At 39.3% G+C, this 14,771-nt stretch overlaps 2 protein-coding genes across 2 annotated transcripts; both read right to left on the reverse strand.

Annotated features, from left to right (window-relative positions):
• Positions 1-1,379: 1,379 nt before the first annotated feature.
• Positions 1,380-4,820, reverse strand: cdk5r2a (cyclin dependent kinase 5, regulatory subunit 2a (p39)). The gene has a single exon (XM_077199266.1). It carries the CDS (start codon positions 2,921-2,923, stop codon positions 1,997-1,999), a length of 927 nt encoding a protein of 308 aa, XP_077055381.1. The 5' UTR covers positions 2,924-4,820; the 3' UTR covers positions 1,380-1,996.
• On the reverse strand, positions 1,380-9,764 carry wnt6a (wingless-type MMTV integration site family, member 6a). Its single transcript, XM_077199265.1, has 4 exons — positions 9,290-9,764; positions 8,505-8,725; positions 6,709-7,034; positions 1,380-5,343 (listed from the first exon to the last, which is right to left on the reverse strand). Exons 1-4 carry the CDS (start codon positions 9,481-9,483, stop codon positions 4,882-4,884), a joined length of 1,203 nt encoding a protein of 400 aa, XP_077055380.1. The 5' UTR covers positions 9,484-9,764; the 3' UTR covers positions 1,380-4,881.
• Positions 9,765-14,771: the final 5,007 nt, after the last annotated feature.

Here is a 14,771-nt window from a genome sequence, read left to right on the forward strand (position 1 = left end):
TCTGCAGCCTTCCGTCACAATGACACTTCTATCAGACTGCACCAAAATCCAGCCAATCAAATGTTCGAACTCCCGAACCACGTGCTTTATTCACAAATTCTGGGGGTTCTCTCGTTTTAAACCAGCTGGTTCTTACTCTCTCAATGACTCATGCACCCCTGAGGCCATTTTCACAATGAAGACGCTTCTCTTGAGAACTACCTGTACAGGAGAAAGTGAGTAATGTCAGTGCACAATGTCCAGCCGTCAGTGCACAATGTCCAGCCGTAACACACACACACACACACACACACACACACACACACACACACACACACACACACAAACGTTGTGATTTTATTTCTGTGGATTTTCCATAGACTTAATGCTGTACTAACACCCCTAAACCTACCATCGCAGAAAACTTTTTAGATTATCAAAAAACATAACTAAGTATGATTTATAAGCTGTTTTCCTCATGGGGACGAAAACACAAACACACACACACACACACGCGCGCGCGCGCGCATATGAATGAATTTTAAACGAATCAATTTATTACTGAGGTAATCAAGTCATATATGACGTCTGTGTCTGATATGTTTTCAGTTGACAGACAATTGTTTGTAGGCCTACTGCACGACCAAGTATAGAAAATAGATTTTTAATTTACTGTAACCTCTGAAACGTGATTTGTGAGAGTTGTTTGTAAGACAATCGACCAAGTTCATGGCGCCCCCATATTAAATATATATGGAAGTAGTTTGCATAGACACATATAACCAATATGTAGGTCTATTAACGAAACTAATGCGGAAACTGAAGGCGAGTTTCAGCACCACGGCTAGCGACCCCTCTTTTTAATGGCCCAATACATATTTATACACATAACTTAGTCACGAACAATTGATTAAATGTAAGCTACGTTTTGCTGTCCAGACTCAAAATAAAACGATTTAGCAGCTATATACACTGAAAAGTGAATTCAGGGACTGCATGGATGTATGTTGTTATAGCACGCGCTCCTTATCCGAATGATTATCTTGCTCAAGCATGCAGTCATTTGCCTGCATAAGAATGACGTAAACCCAACACTGTTGCTCGTTCTCGTGCATGATTGAAATTCAGCTTTTACCAATGGCCGAGTTTTGTTAAAATGTTAAAAATAGGAAATGCAAATCATTTTCAATTAAATCAAACTAGCATGTGGTCTTTATCTGCATGCGATATTACGCCAGCGCCTGTCAATGTCAGCAAAACCTTGATCATTTATGCTCACATTAAAAACGCCTCAAATCACGATTAGAAACACTTACAAACATTTCAATCAAGAACCAATGGATCGACTGTCCCCTTTTCATCATCAAAACAATAAAGAAGGGGCAGAGAGTCTGGGGGTATTTGTATTCATATATTTTCAAATATACAATATAAAACATTACGTTTTATACTATGACAATTGGCACATATGACTGTAGAGAATCGTTTTGTTGTAAAACAGTACATTCAACGTTCAGATAGACAGCATCAGGCGCCACAGGAGACAGGAGGAGAGTGTCTTTTGCAGGCCAGCACCCCGGACAGCTCAGCGTCGGTGACAACATCGTTTCTGAAACTAATAGAAAAATAAGACCCCAGCACTGACGCACAAGCTAATAATTTACATCTGTCGTTTGTAGCTCGGGACCAACAGCTCGTTATTATTATTTTTTTTTTCTTCAAAACCCACAATGATGATACGAGTAGAATTCTTTAAGCATGCATTAAGTTAACTATGAAGAAACCTCAGATCGCGCTCCTGACATTCACTAGGTTGTAGCCTATTTTACACATGTGATAACGTAAACCCCCTCTCATGGAGGTGAGGCGAAATCCCCCTGTCCGTTTCCACAAACCTGCAATAGAGTGAAACACTCTTTGCACCTTTAGCAGTCGGGCCTTACATTCATTTCACCCTTGAAGGAAGGGTGTGGAGAGGTATCAGAGAGCTTCTCTCTCCTTTTAACACAAGCCAAATTTAGCGGTCCAGATTATTATTCCATCTTCCGTTCGTATCGCTCGAGCCTCCCTCGTTCTTGAGGTCTTGGAAGACCTCGGTGAAGAAATGCGGGTCGGAGTTGATCTGCAGCATTTTGGCACTCATTTTATCAATGATCCGCAGGGAGCGCTCCCAGAACACCTCCTTGTTGGTCTCCACCAGGAAGGGCTTGAGCGGGTACGAGATCTCGTTGCCCATATAAGAATAAGCCAGGTACAGGCAGGTGAGAAAGGTGGCCTGCAACTCATACTCGCTGGAAATATCCTCGGTCACCGCCTCCCGGCAGAGCAGATAGACGAACACCAAGTTGGCAGGAGTGATGAAACCCTGGTCTTGCCAACCTTGGATGAGCAGTGATCGGTCGACGTTTCGGAACCACAGGATGATCTCGTTTTGGCTCAGCTCTTTGAGTTTGTAGCACCTCCTGCACATGAACTCGCTCAGGCAGCGAAGGAGCTCTCCTGTGGAGGCTTGCACGATGACTCGTCTAGGGGAGATGATGGAGCGACTGCTCGGTTGCCGTTGGACCGAAAGGAGCTGCTTTCCGTTCTGGGATGCATTCTGGGTTTGGTTGGATCGAAGGCTTTTATCCGGTACAGTAGGGACTGGCACTGCAAGTGGCCCAGATTTCGTCTTGCGCTCGGAGCCTGATTGAGATTTCTTTATATTTTCGGTGTTTAGCTGGTCTACGGGGTTACTGATTTGAGAAACGGGTGGGTTCGGGTTCACTTTCTTGGCACTCTTCTTCTTGGCCGAGGCAGCGACTAACCGTTTCCACGTCAGAGCCGATATTAGCACCGAATGGCGCTTGAGGCTCTTCTCCGTCTTACCGCTAGCTCCATCCGTCTTCTCATCCAGAATCCCTCCTTTTCTGGATGTGGGAGAAATAGAGAGCACCGTGCCCATCTTTTCAACTGTCGACCAACACCCACCGGCCCTTCGGAATGCGCTGTCTCGCCTTTCGTCCCGTTGAGTGCCTCGGGAAGGTGCGAATTCAGAGTCACAGGTTCACGTCCATTTACGTTTCGCGTGACCACTGGGTATACAGTGGGGAAAACAGCTGTTGAGTTGATCAGGTTACCGTACCTATGTTATAATCGATGCTAGCTTCAGTCACAAGCGCGCGCTCCGCCACTCCTTCTGCATCCCACTGCGCGCGCAGCCTCAGACAGCGGGAGCAATGGGCAGGACTTGTAATGTGTAGCCGGGCAAAAAAACTAAAGGTACAGACCTGTAAACCGGGATAAGCCTCCCCCATCTGCCAATCCTGATGCGAAGTAAAAGGACTGATGTCTGTTTTCACCAACCAGAGAAACTTGAAATACATCTGCTCACATCTTATATGAGCCTGTATGTGGGTTAGACAGTCTCTTTCAGATTTCTATTTTTACACAAGGGGTAAAGAGAGTATTCCTGGATTTTTACCAGCAATAGAAAAAAGTGTACCTCATAATTACATCTCTCTGACAGACACAGACAGACAATCAATACCCAAAATATGTCTCACAGCTGGTAGAACGGTCAAGCAAAGAGAAAGCTAAAACAAGAAAATGGGGGGAAACAGATGGTAGCAAGTTTTTCTTAATTGTGTATTTGTAATTGTATTGAAGACTGTCACTTCAAACAAGACTGCAATGATTTAGATCATCCATACTTTTTAAATAGGTATGGAAACCATAACACAAATAAAGGGTCATTTAAACCCCTAGTGGTACAGGTGCATTACTTACAGTAGCCTCAGACATTTGAGCAGCACTGATTATTATGCTCCACGCTATGCTTATGCTCCACCTTGTGGACATTAATTTGAAGACAAACATAAAACAGAGTCTTATAACATTAGCGTTGTGTATTATGTTTAGAGTTGCGCGGTAAAATATGGTAAACCTGTAAATGTTACCATGTAAAGCTACCTGATTGTAATGTATAAGAATTTCATTTACTCTGTGATGACGTCAGAAGGCGACACCCGCACACACATTGTACGTGTGTTACAGTGTGAGTCCTCTGTATGAGACCGGAGAATATGAGGCGTAAATAAAGTTGGAAAAGTGTTCTTACATCTACTGGCATCCTTATAGACGACTCTACAAACATGCATGTCAGAGCGATTATAACAAGGAACGATATTTCATTTATCGTAACCTTAAATTTAGTTTTGTTGGTCTAACCTAATATATTTAGGTAGATTCATTAATGTTAAATAACATTTTGATGGGACTAAAATTAATCAATTTAGATGTTACCACATGGAGCACATTTTTAGGTTACCTTTCAGTGTCTTGCAGGTAATTAAAAGCATGGACAGGAAAAAGAGAAATTGCTGGAAAATGTAAAATTATAGACACATGATTCATAATTAAACCAACAAATGTTCTAAATCAGTTGGGTACTGACTGTATCTTTAGGTTTGCCAGACAACAAATCAGTCCGGGATTCAGCACCTTGGACAGTGCTGAAATTGATTCATTTTCAAATACCAAGAAAATGACAAAAAAACACGGATATTAAATGTGGCCAAAGTTTATCAGAGGATATTTTTGTCTCAAGTTTCAAGCTCACTCTATTCCCAGGTATTGTTCTGAAAACACTGGAGAAAATTATTCAATTATTTCTGTATACATTTCTCTTAATAAAGGACCAGCAGGTGGCAGCATGGCATGTGCTTGTTTTCGAAAGCAGACATACAATCCCAGACTCCCACCTGACTTTTAGATAATGCTCAGTCTTGTTCGCAATAACCAGCGCACTTGTTTTCACACGTCACGGCTTCCTTCTGCATAGGAGAGAACTCAAACGTGCCCTTCTAGCTCAAAGAGGAGTATCACAGATGAAATCCTGCTTTTAATCTCCTCGAGTGGACTTCACAAGCAGAGGCTGACGTCCTGTCTCACAGGACATCTCTGGCACTGAACCTCACAGCACCAGTGAAACCGACACAGACAGTTTTCCTCGTGTTCCAGTGTGTAATCTGCAAATCCATTACCACAGCACAGGCTTTCACAGCCTCCGGGGCCTGTCTCTGTGCTGTTACACACACGGCCCTGTGTGCCTTCTGAACCGGTCCTTTGATTGGCCTGACAGAAATCAGGTGACTCAGCTGAATAGATGAGGACCTTTGCATCTAGGGGAGGGTTATCCGGATCGATGGGGACAAGCGATTTCCCGTCATTCCCACCCATCACGCGAACGGCCTTATGGAAGCTCTGCATGAGATAGTCGCCGACCTGACGGAAGAGAGGCATCTTCCTCCAGCAGCTGCGAAGAGTGCAGGAACCAGAAAGGCCATGACATTTACACTCTGTTCGCATCTGTATCTGTATGGCCTGTGCACACACATAACAAGACAGAAAAGTGATCAAGAGATTTCTTTCTTCATGCGTGCACCATAAAATTAAAGTTACCATACAATCAAAACTGACAATTATTAGTTTTGTATGGAATATTGCAGTATTTATAACAAATGATTAATCCGTGTACATCTTTTTTTTATTCATGTGCCCTTGTAATCTTTAATCAAAATAACTTCCCCTCCCTCTTGCAGTGACATCTCTTCTCTTCACTGATGAGGTGTTTACTGGCGTGAGGGCGGGGCAACCTGTCACTCACATGACATCATAGCAATATCATATCACAGCCATCCAATCAACTCCCGATGGACAAAATCAAGTCCCGCCCTACATTTTACATCACAATAGATCAGAAAAGACTATGGCAACTTCTTTTTCATGCCAGAGTATGATTAGACATGTTTAGCTAATGGTCAAGTCAAGACACGTTTGTTTATATAGCGCTTTATACAATACAGATGGTTTCAAAAGTAGCTTCACAGTAATAAACAGAAAAACTAACATGTTGCAAAACTCCTCAATTATTAAACAAATTAAATTTCAACTGTAAAGCAGCTCAACAAAAGACAATAGTGTCATTGTTCTGCTGAATTTAGTTTAATCCTGATTTAATTTTGTTCAAGAAAAAAGTGAAACATGTATTTTTATATTGGTCTAATCGAAAATCGTGGTTTGCGCTTTAAACCTGGTTCGTTCAGTTTATCTAAACGCAAATAACACTCCCCATAGAAAAATATTACATTAAAAGAAATAATTTTAATTTTAATGTTTAAAAAGTACTTTTGCTTGACAGTGTTGATGTGCAGAACACATTATCGGCTGCAGAAATGTTTGTGGGTTTTATCAATTGTTCCGGTGTATTCTGTTGTTGTACAAAACATATGATGTTTTACATATATGATGCATATCTTAAAAAGTGACAGGTCGTCCCGTTCTCGCGCCTGTAAACATCAGAGGAGAGAATAAATGTTTACTTTGATTAATAAAAAAAAATAATGATGTGCAAGGATAAATCATTTATTATAAATATTGCAATATTGCATAAAAAATAATTTTACATTTTGAATTCATGGTGACATTAAATACATAATTAAAAATTAAAAAGAGTAAACACTGCAGTTGTTGAGGGAGTGACTGTAGATTTAATAATTTCTCTCTTCTGACTACTGTAGTCCATATATCTCCCTGTAGTTTCTTTTTAAACTCTTTTAGAACATTATGGAAACCAAATAGTGTATTTTTTTCTTTTTCTATTAAAGCAAGGGAATACAAAAATTAGATTTACTACAAACTCCTATGTACCATTCTATCCGTATTCCAAACCCAGAAATGTAAACGTACCAGTCTTCCTGCCTCATTGTTGTGCAGGTCAATAAGGGTCCTGATGTCACTCTTGCCTTTTCTCTGCCTGGTGTCCATGAACTGACGAGACTTCTCGTTGCCAAAGTCCACATCATCTCCACAGCCCCCCCATTCCCAGTGCCCATTTTTGACAGGTGAAGCCTGGATAGGTACCTCCTCTGCCTGGAAGTCATGGTGAGTTTGAGAGGAACTCTGAAGGGTCACACAGCTACACTGTGGCAGCGCCCCCTGGCTGCAGGCTTGTGTTACTGCATGCATCACCCCAGCAGCTGTGATGGCATACAAAAATGCAGTTTCCCGGATATCTAGAGAACAGTTCATAGAACCGAATGAGGAAATGAGGAAAAATCGACAGTTTGTCCAAATATAAAACCTTACATTTGAAAAAGTGCATTGTGTCGTGTGGATCATGCAATGCGTTTGATTATGATCTCTATCTAAACTCTTGTTTCAGAGTAACAGCCCATCCCACTTCTAACATCACTTAAAAATCTAAGGAATTGCCACATTAACAATAACTCGGTTAGCAGATTCACATTCCTCACACATCTCCGTTGTCTAGACCTGCCTCAATACACCACGAACTGCCAAAAGAGAATTTTTCCCCTCAGTGTAAAGGATTCCTCCAAGACACACTCACTCTTGGCATCAAATTTACATGTAAACAAGTCAAACTTATAAATTGCTGAGCTTTGGCAATCAGCATGTCATGTTTGGATTAAAAAAGAGTAATCCTCATCTCAGTCTCATTCAGAAATATGCAATAAAAGGTCCAAGCTACTAAAAATGCTTTTTTCTTCAATTATGTTATGTGTCAAGTAGGCCTAACCATTTTCATGTTCAAATTGACATAGTACAATCATGCCCTCTATTGGCCATGTGGCTAACTACATGTGTTAATGAAGCATTCCTTTACTCTTAGAGGCATCATTGCCAGAAAATTCCTTTCAAATGTACAAACATGCCAAACAGAACTCAGCAATGACTAAGCAATCAACTAAGTGTGTACAAGCATCATTTGACATGTCAAAAAGTCTCAGGCAAAAAACAACAACTGTCATTCTGGTCATTTTATTTTGATTGCTGGGAAATTAGTGTGCTTCTTGCTCAAAACTACATTTTCAACCAAATGGGGAATCAAATGATGTTCTGGGGAATTATGACCCATAGGAATTAAACATAGGAAGGAAAAAAGAAGTAATTCCTATTTTGCAAATGATAAATAAATGAAATAAATGATAAAAGAAGCCAATTGGAGCACTAGATCTGCAACATTTTTCGTTGAACAAGGTCATTGCAATTTCCTGAAATTGTTACGTGTTGCCTATCAACAGCCTACACATCCCAACATAAACGCTCTTGTTATTAAAGTGGTAATGTTCACAAACCACTAAAATTTGAACAGGCAAGCATATGCAAGATTTGGCGTGGCAGCCAGTTCGAATAATAAATAGCCTGGCTTAACCATACCTAATGCAGCAAAACGTACATTTTCTTCTAATTCTGAATGGATAATCGTCACTCATCTTAATTCATTACTAATCTTAACGCCTATGATTGGCCATTGCATTCATAAACTCAGAGTTAAAGTGCACAACACTGAGCAGATCTAAATTTGATGCCGCAATCAGCACTTTTCATTTAATTTTCACTTTATTACTATATTTGTTTAAATGTGCTGGTGCATTTTGGGCAAAGCCCCTGTTCATTTTTAACCCGTGGCCAGGGGAAGGCCATATCCCCAGCCTTACAAACACTCCACCTATGTTCCTCACCTTGTTGCAGGATCTTGGCCAGGTTTCTGCTCTGGCTGGTGCAATTCCAGCGACGGTTGTGGAACTGATGTTGGCATTCTCGTATGCCCAACTGGGCACCTTTTGCCACTTCTTGAATGATCTCAGGCTGAGACTGACACAGGTCGGCATTTCTGCTTCCCAAAGTTCTAGTCTTACGGCAGATACTATTGGGATCCATGACTAAAGGGTTGCCATCCACACTGTGGTGTAAAAGAAATGGGAATAGCTAAAAATATACATCAATTTCCACACAGACATACTCACACACATCCAGACAAAATACATATTTCCAATTTCTACTGATAGTATTTGAGTGTCTTCTCCAATTTAAGAAATTAAGAAGAAATTCTTGAATGTTTTGTTTTATCTTTCTGTATTTTATACAAAAAACTGTAATGTGATTCTTATTCACTCAAGAGCATTATTTCTCTTTCACTTGACACACTTTTTCTCTCCTCCCTCCTTTCATCCTTTCTGTCATGACCCACACAAAGTTTTTTTTGTTGCAATTAACAAACCATTTTTCCCCCACATATTTCATTGCCTCTTGTTATTTAAAAAGGCCTGTTGAACCTGAATGCAAGGTCATACCTTCTGACGTTTATTGGTGTAAATAACTTGATCAAATTGATTCAAAACGAAAGTTTTAGTTTGAACAAAAGCTGCTTGTTGCATTCGTCTTCATAAAACGTAGGTTAATCATGCAGCTCAATGAGACAAACAGAACAATAATATTAGCAGGCAGGAATAAAGCCACAGCTTACCTTAGGTGCAGAGGTATGGGAGTCGTATTGAGGATAAAAATGAACAACAGGACGTGTTGTTGCATTGAGAGCATAATCCAGGGATTTAGATCCACAAACGGGTCAAATACCTGAAACTGTCCCAACGACGTGTCCTTGGTTTGTCGGCGAATCTTTGAACGGGCATCATATCCAGCAATGATCGAGAAAAGCATGAAAACTTTTTAAATGCACCGCTGAGATACGATTAAAATTTGGTTTAGACCCTGTGATGCGCAAAAACTAGGGGCACGAGGACAAATACATTCTCGCTGCTTTTAACTCAATAAAAAAAAAAGATTCCTCTTCTTTAGTGGGACAAAACAACTGGCATCACATAAGGAAGTTTTCAGTGAGCGTTCACCGACTAGAACCCGCGCGACTCACTTCTGAACAGCGCGTCTATCGTATCTTATTAACATCTATTGGCACGCGCGCATTCCACCTCTGTTGACGTAGCGTCAGAAAAATCCCTGTCAAGTCAAAAAGTTCAAGAGTTTGTAAACAAACGGCGCAGAAACCCTACATGACACTCAGTGAGTTGATGTAACCCGCACAGCCCTTATTTGTTTTGGAAACAGAAATGATTCCCATGGATTTATTTCAAGCAGAAAACTCGTCACGTTATGTTTTCGTTTTGTTTCTCGTTTTCATTAGGCCTTAAATTTAAATTAGTGTTATGATGTCCAGCTGTCGTTTTTGATATGTTTTTCATAAAGTGTTCTCTTGCCTGTGTTGACCTTGGCAGTCTTCTTGGCCCTAAAGCTATATCAGTATCCTGTGTTATCAGCCAGAATTTGTCTGTTAGACCATTTTCAGGCCAAACAGAATGGATTTAAAATGTCCATGCCAATAATCTTCCAATCAAATTACACAATTCGTTGCTTTATCGTCTTCTTGTTTGTAATATCAAATTTGGCTAAAACTCATTTTATGAGAGTTCTAATCTTTCTCTCAGGGCAATATTGGGATGGATTGAGAAGTATTTTATGGCCATTGATATTTTCTTTCTTTACTTCAAAGTGAGTTCATAAATTGACAGACTGTGACAGTAGCTTGGATACATCATAGATCACACACACACACGCACATACACACACACACACACACACACACACACACACACACACACACACACACACACACACACACACACACACACACACACACACACACACACACACACACACACACACACACACACACACACACACACACACACACACACACACACACACACAGGGTTTTCATATGGGGACTTTCCACAGACATAATGATAATTATACTGCCCAAACTGTATATTCCATCGCTTATCCTACACATCACAGAAAACGTTCTGCTAAAAATGTATTTAATTATCAAACATTATACAATATTTCAGGAAAAAACATAAAAGAAAAGCATAAAAATGCTATCTTTTACTGTAATATAAGTTTTATAAGTTTTTTGCACATTTTCAGAAGCAATAACCATTGTACATTTCTTGTTTATGATGCATTTACATAAAATCCCTTTATTCCATTTAATAACAATTATATACTATTTGGACACAGCTCACTCTTGGTAAGTATCAGGAAGGAAACCCATAATAAAAGGCTCAATGTCAATACATTTCCTGCAAATAACACTGAGAGACAGAAGCATCTGCGATCATGTGATCTGGGCTTTTTCCGAGGGAGGCAGTGCATAGCGACATTATTTAGTAAACTCTGCCATACATTCCTTGCGTTTATCCCAGAGACAGTAAACAGCCTCAGTGTTCAGATGAAAACTGTGATCTGTGAATGAACAATGCCTGGCTCAGGGCCCCATACACTATGATGGCTTACTGTGAATACCACAACTGTGGGCCTGGACAATCCGAAAGGCCTTTGACCTTCAAATCAAAAGTCTAATGGCTTTATTCATTGTACATTTTGGATAAACAAGTGGATATTTGGGGGAAACTGAATAAATGTTTCATAAAGTATCTTTGCAGTTGTAGTTTTTCAGTTATATAGTTTTTCAAACCTCAAGGTGGAATCAATCTCACATTTCATATTTATATAAACATTTCAATGTTCCATTTTATCATTTTACAACATTTTTTAAATGAAATATATATTTATTAGCTGAATTTCAGCACGTGTCTATGTTCATATTACGGTTTACAACTATGTTGCAAAACATGAGTATATCTTCTCCTAGGAGTAATTTCTGGGGCCATTTGAAGGCACTCAATTTAATGAATTACTGCCACCTAGTGGAAGAAAAAACTACTACATATACTTCAAAAATATTTTTACAGTTCTCTTGTACTTGTCCATTTTTTAATTAATATTGTCTGATGATGTTAGTTTCACCTAAACAGCTACAGTAGATCAAATGTATCCCAGAGTTCCATCTTGAGTTTGCAGGATTTGTAAAATCTTTTCTAGTTTATCATATTTAAGGCAAAGCTAAGTACGCACAGAATCACATCCAATGTAATATTTCCAAAAGTGTAAAGGCACTTTGGGAAACAAATATTATACTCCCAAAGTAACCCTTGTGTAAAAAGTATACTTTATTGTATTTGAAATATATTCCCTTTTTCAATATACATTGCAAATATACTGACAAAATATATTATATATAGCATCATGATTTTACCTATTTTCACATTACAACTTTTAACACACTTTCAAATAATTGTACTTTAGTATATTTTCTAAAAATATATTTTAGAAAAATAGACTTGAAGTGAAAATTCAGTTTAATTTTTAAAAGTGTATTTATTTGCACTTTATTAAAAAAATATTTTAGGTATATTTTAAGTGTGTGCTGGAAATGATCATTGTAACAATGCATTGAAGGTATACTTTCAAAATACATTATAGTATACAATAGTATTTTGTACAAAGTAAAGCTAATTATTATTTGTCTATTAATGTGCATTTGTTATTGAAGACAAAGTGCAGTTTGTTGTGTACACTTATGGTCGGTGCCGATAACCTCGTGGGCAAGTGTGCCGAGATGTAGCGCTGTTGTGCTTCGGGCGACCCGAGTTCCTTTCCCGATCCCGTCTCCCCTCTCTCTCTCCCACCTCACTTCCCTGTCTAGCAACTGTCCTATCCTAATTTAAAGCAGCACTATGCAGGAATTTCCGTTTTTGTCAAACCGCGACCCCTAGAGTCGCTGTAGAGTACTTGTATTTAACGTTAAGGGTGATTTATACTTCTGCGTCGGACCTACGCCGGAGCCTCTACGCCGTAGCCTACGCTTTGGTTTTAATTTATACTTCTGCGTCGTTGTCCGCGTTGACGCACGCAGAGGGAGCATGTGAAACCCGAGGGAGCGGTTTGAGCAGACCAATCACAGCGCTTGCGTCCGCGTAGAATTGAAGCGTTGTTACATTTTTGGAGAGGTGCACGTCAGGGTACGCCGAGCATACGACGTAGCTACGGCGTAAGTTCGACGCAGAAGTATAAATTGGGCTTTACTGTCGTAAATACAACTCACGCAGAGCGTGACAGTTTCTGATCTGCACTCACAACCTCTCCACTTTATAATAATAAAGTAGCCTACCGCGTTAGGCCAACCTGAGCCTAAATGCCAGATGACATCAATAAAGTTACATCATGTACTTCGCATTATTTCATAACAATGTCCGTTATTATGATGTTGTTAGACATGATTATTGCAATTTATCATAATAGTTTGCAAATTGCGCTCATTTACACTATTTACAACGTGTAGGCTTATTAATGTCCTGATAATTATGTGAGATATTGACAACTGTTCTCATGATAATCGCAGGAATCAACTTTAACAGTGAAAGCCTGAGCGAGTAGGACTCTTGTCCGGTTCCTCGCGCTGTCAGATTCTCGTTACCTTTTTCTAGACTCTTCCGACCGTGCTTTCTTCATTTTTTTCTCCATTCTGAAAACGCAGGTCCGATGTTTACTCGTGTCTGACTCCTTGCTCGGTCAGTCGGCCGTTTCCTCTTTCTCTGTTCCTCCGACAATGCTTTCCTAGCTTTCTGCTTCTTATATGCCAGTTTAGCTATGACGATAGTTGTTCTTATAGCTAGCCGGATCTGGATGGGGGCGTGTATGCGTGTAATGTGTGCAGTGCCGTAAAGCAATTCGTTACATCGAAACCGGTCCGCCGGCCCAAAGTTGCAAGTGAGGTTTTTCCACTCACAGGCACCAGAGGGGGGCGAGACGACCACCATTCAACCCGAAAAGAGTCATATAACCATTCCAATAACTCTGAAGCTGTTCAGTTAAGCTAAAAAAAACTGCATAGTGCTGCTTTGAGGCAAAAACGCCAAAAATAAAAAACATATAAACATATATAAATACAATTAAGGTATATTGCTTGTATGTTTCTAAGACACTCGTGAATTTGTAATGTACTTGTCACACAAATAAAGTACACTTTACTGTAATATCATTAATCAAGCAAGTGATTAGTCCCTACACAGGCATATACTTAAAGTATACTAAGTATACTTGAAGTTGTTCCAATTTAGTACACAAAAGTACACTAAATGCACTTAAAGTTATGCTTTACTACAATTTAATTACAACTAAAATAGAACAAAATGAGCTGTTTCAAAATAGCACACTTCAAGTTAACTAATCATTAACACACTTGAAGTATACTATTAGACTGGCTGCAAGTATACGTAGCATTTTTTTTTCACCATGCAGGGAATGATTACCCCTGGGAGAACACATAATGCTCTGCTTCATTTACAGAAAGTAAAACCGTAACAAACCAAACCAATTGTCTGTTTTAACAACCACATTAAGAGAAAAGTTTTTTTCTGCAACAGGCATGGGAGAGAAAGACAGAAAGAGTCCACTGTGTTCTTCAGTTGTAGCTGCAGGCACGCAGCATAAAGAACAGATGTGATGCTCGAGGGAAGGTGAGAATGACAGAGGAAGACAGATCTGAGCTGTGTTTTTGTATATATATTGTGTGTGTGTGTGTGTGTGTGTGTGTGTGTGTGTGTGTGTGTGTGTCACACACACACACACACACACACACACATATATAGGCTATATATATATATAGACAGAAAAATAAAGAATCTCAAAAAAAAAATCGTGAAATATCACTGATTGGTTAAAATATGATTCACATGATCAGGTTAATGCATGTTTGATGGCAGAACAGGAACATCACTGTTTAATTTGAGTTTAAACTGTTTAACTGTTAAATTTTCTATTTGCTCAAAACTTTCCCCTAAATGTAAAAAAAAAAACCTGGACCAACAAACATCACACAAAATGATTGTATAAGCCAACATTTGACAAGTGACTAATATGCATTGTGTATTATTATTAGTATCAGCCAATGTTTTCTGTATTTGTCATTTGCTCAATGCAGTTTAACTTGTTTTCTCTTTTAGAATATTTTTCTTCTTTTTAAAATTAAAATGTTTAAAAGAAAACCTAAGATGCCTTTATATATTTGATTAATTATATGTTGATGA

Source organism: Siphateles boraxobius, unplaced genomic scaffold (assembly GCF_051911475.1).
Source record: "Siphateles boraxobius isolate OS27281-9 unplaced genomic scaffold, OSU_SipBor_1 41, whole genome shotgun sequence".
NCBI lineage: Eukaryota > Metazoa > Chordata > Actinopteri > Cypriniformes > Leuciscidae > Siphateles > Siphateles boraxobius.